This window comes from Cibotium barometz, chromosome 58 (assembly GCF_041138505.1).
Source record: "Cibotium barometz isolate CiBa-2024 chromosome 58, ASM4113850v1, whole genome shotgun sequence".
Classification (NCBI taxonomy): domain Eukaryota; kingdom Viridiplantae; phylum Streptophyta; class Polypodiopsida; order Cyatheales; family Cibotiaceae; genus Cibotium; species Cibotium barometz.
The window spans coordinates 15,056,919-15,060,403 of record NC_141103.1 but is presented as its reverse complement, the minus strand read 5'-3'; the positions used below and the strand labels follow the sequence as shown (position 1 = coordinate 15,060,403).

Below are 3,485 nucleotides of genomic sequence, written 5' to 3'. Positions count from 1 at the left end.
TGCCATTGAACACAAGGTAAGAACAAGGCACAAGTAGAGGACCAAGATCAGAAGCATGTAAACACATCACATATGGACATTATCCCACATGAACACATTTGTAAAGAGGTATACCTCCCTTATATCAAAAAAATCATTTTCAAGCAATGAAGACAAGCTACTCTCAAATCTTTCTATGAGTACAAGTTTCCATCTTGTAACCTTACTGAACTTGAGTTAAGCTTAATTAATTCAAGTAGCTCATCATTATATTTATAATTAGGCTTCATCCACTAGATTAAGTTAATCAATGTAATTAGGGTTAACAAGCTTTAATAGTCATTGATTAGAATACCATAAATTTCACCATAATATGTAAACATGCATAACACACCATCTCGCATGCATGCGTGCATGTATATGCAAATCCTTAAAGACCGGTTGGCTTGCAAGAATTGTAAATGATGCACACCTCAGCTTGAAGTACCTACTATAAGCCTTCCAACCCTTTCCTTTATTCTATCTTTCACAATAATCATGGCATTACCTGCTAGGTGAACTGCTCTCTCTCTCTCTCTCTCTCTCTCTCATCGCATGAATATGGGCCTTCATGAGTACACACCTAAATATATATATATATATATATATGTAGTTTCTAAGAACACCCTCCCTCCTTATTCCTTGTCAATTCATATTAGGGTATAGAGATCTAAGTCCTAGTTCATACTGCTGAACCTATGCCCATGTTTAGGCTCTTGACTTTTGACTACCAAAAGCTAGTGTCAGCTGGGAACTCTAGCTGGTGGCGTTTCACGATCAGTCTGGCTGGTAGCTTTTTTTCATGATCAGTTAAACCAATAAACCACAAAAAGCTGCAAATTCACTATGAAGACATTGGCATAAGCTATGCATTCCTTGTGATTCTTTGAGGAGTTGATGCACAACTGCGTAGTCCTATCAAGACCTTAAGTAGCATCTTTACCAACACCCTTCTCCACCTTAGAATGCCTAATATACTGAACATGTTGCAAATCAAGCAACAGCAAAGGCATGTGACAAATCCTCTGCTATAGTTACAACAGCAGCAAGCTGACATGGTATGTGCATGTACAAATGAGGTCCTGTCAATTTGGTTATGGGAGACCGTTTTTTGAATTATTAACGCATACTAGCACTCATATTTCTGCTATCCAAATTTGAAGGTTATTATACAATGACTGGGATATCCATCAATGTAGCCACATTGGAGAAACAGAAAATACTTACTCGAATAAAACTAGCAGAAAATGTAATGAAAAGGTTCAAGGCTTATTTTAGATTCAAAGTGAGAGGTCTTGTTGACAAAAAGAACACACACAATTTTTGAACTGAGTTTGAGAGATTCTAAATTTCATACATACTTCTATGTAGCAAGTAGTTATGCCAAGAAAAACTGTCTCCTCTGTCTCTCTCTCTCTCTCTCGTACTCATATACACATGCATGTACATACAGATCTTGTGCATCTGAATGGCATTGCCAAATTGCCCTTGGCATGCGTTTCAAAGCACAACCACCCTGCTGTCATTCTACACATCAGCTGATAGAGGTAGACTGTAGCAACTTAGTCTTGTTGCAACAACCAAGGATACATAATCCTGCTTGGTCGCTCTTCCAAAGAGGGTAAAGACCATGAAGCCTTGTCAACAGTGGATTAAACATCCTAGCAGCATGCAAGGCACCCGCATCCTTAACCACAACCAAAAAACCATCTCTATCTTTACAAAGAAATGGCCGTGACCATCAATCAATTGCTTCTCCAAGCATATTAACGTCCCTTCCTATTCTGCAAGCTTGTGCCTTCACTGTTGGTCAAAATCAGTAAAGGCTTCTTTGCAATTCAAACTACTGTGAAGCAAGGCTGAAATACACACCGATCCACAAGCTGCTTGGAGTAACGGCAATGAGGAGTCCAATGGCCCATCCTAAAATCAATACTGTAGACAAAAACTTTATCAATGTTTGGAGAGCTCAAGTATAGCATGTTGCCTACCTTGGTAAAGTCGAATGCGGACGGTAGGCTTCGTCGTATGGCTTCATTAGCCTCTGGTGACAAGGGCTTCACCTCCATCCACAATTCACAACTGAGCTGCCATATTCCGACCTTGCCGTACAGCATTGCCACGGTCTGCAATCCTTGTGAGTCTTTCCAAATGTGGCGGCCCCTCGGAAAGGAGATCCCCTCTGGGAACCTGGTCCGTGTAGATGTCACAACCTCGTCTCTTGCATGATAAGCTGAGAGGGTTACGACATTGTGCCCCCATCGCTGCTGCTGCTGCTGTGAAAACCAGTGAAAGGACCCATCCAACATGTGAGGAAAGCTCCTCATGGGGTTGTCATCGAAAAAAGTTTCTGGGATCAACTGCCACCTTCCAGAGGTGGAATGATAGACTTCTGAGCCCACCCCGGACAGGATCACTCTGTACTCGCCGAGCTCTGCGTCTGCTAGCAAACCTGTGGCAGAGTGGTTAACAAGGAGAGGAAAGATGGGGTTAGGAAGCTCCCTGCGGGCTTTGATGAGGGGATTGCAGATAATGAGTTGTTGAGCACCCTCGAGCTGCAGGGCGAGCAGCAAAAGGCCTCCATGGGAGGCGAGGATGATGAAGGGATCCTGCACCTGCAAAAAATTGCGGTGGAGGCAAAGCCAGGACCGGGTATTGTGGGGACTGTTCACTGTTAGATGGGGCTTCTGTGGTTGTACAAACCGAATGGACTTGTGCTTCACAAAACGCGAGCCGGGGACACGGGGAGGGGGTTGGCCGAGGCAGAGCAAGAGGCAGGGTTTAGGGTTACATTTTCGGTTCACGCTAGGATTAGGGTTAGGGTTAAGGTTCGGACTCCAATTACGGCAAGGGCTAGGGTTAGGATTTGGGGAGCTGTTCAGGTGGAACCAAAGGCGCCAGAAGTTGCTTGAGGTGAGCATAGACTGCCATGACCGAGACACAGCGCGGAGCTTGAGCAAGAAAAAGAAAGGGAGGCGCGTCAGGATGTTTTGGCAGAGAACATCCGCAGGTAGGCGAACCCATAGCCGGGAATCCAGCTGCGCAGACCATATCTCATCATCCTCGTCGTCGTCGTCTGCGATTGTTGATTGTGCTGAAGGGGTGAGATCTAGCGCGACGAGCACTGGCTGGCTCCGAGTCCCCATATCCTCAGACAAAAAAACACAGAGAGGGAAAGACAAAAAACACAGAGAGGGAAAGGCATCCAGAAGAGAAGTTATCAATAGGGTCCCTTGCTTTTACATTTCCTCTTTGAATTTTCTGGAGTCTTGAGGAATCTCTTCCACTAAAGTTCCACTCCTATAGGCCAAGCTAGTCAGTTCTAGCGCCCCATGCCACCAAAGCTTGTCCTAAAAAAGGACCCTCGACAAGACTGCCTGCGAAAACCGCCATGTCCATGGCACGAGTAAGACTGCTCTCGTCCAGGCATAGACCAATTGTCAAGTATGCACACTCACTTATATGGT

The 3,485-nt window shown here is 44.6% G+C and overlaps 1 protein-coding gene across 1 annotated transcript; it reads right to left on the bottom strand.

Moving 5' to 3' along the window:
* Positions 1–1,290: 1,290 nt before the first annotated feature.
* Positions 1,291–3,238, bottom strand: LOC147605946 (F-box/kelch-repeat protein At5g15710-like). The gene has a single exon (XM_086792655.1). The coding sequence runs from the start codon at positions 3,162–3,164 to the stop codon at positions 1,857–1,859; it is 1,308 nt and encodes a 435-aa protein (XP_086648781.1). The 5' UTR covers positions 3,165–3,238; the 3' UTR covers positions 1,291–1,856.
* Positions 3,239–3,485: the final 247 nt, after the last annotated feature.

What these genes read in the sequence shown, in the direction of transcription:
- LOC147605946 (XM_086792655.1), bottom strand. Translation starts at nt 3,164, where the DNA reads ATGGGGACTCGGAGCCAGCCAGTGCTCGTCGCGCTAGATCTCACCCCT.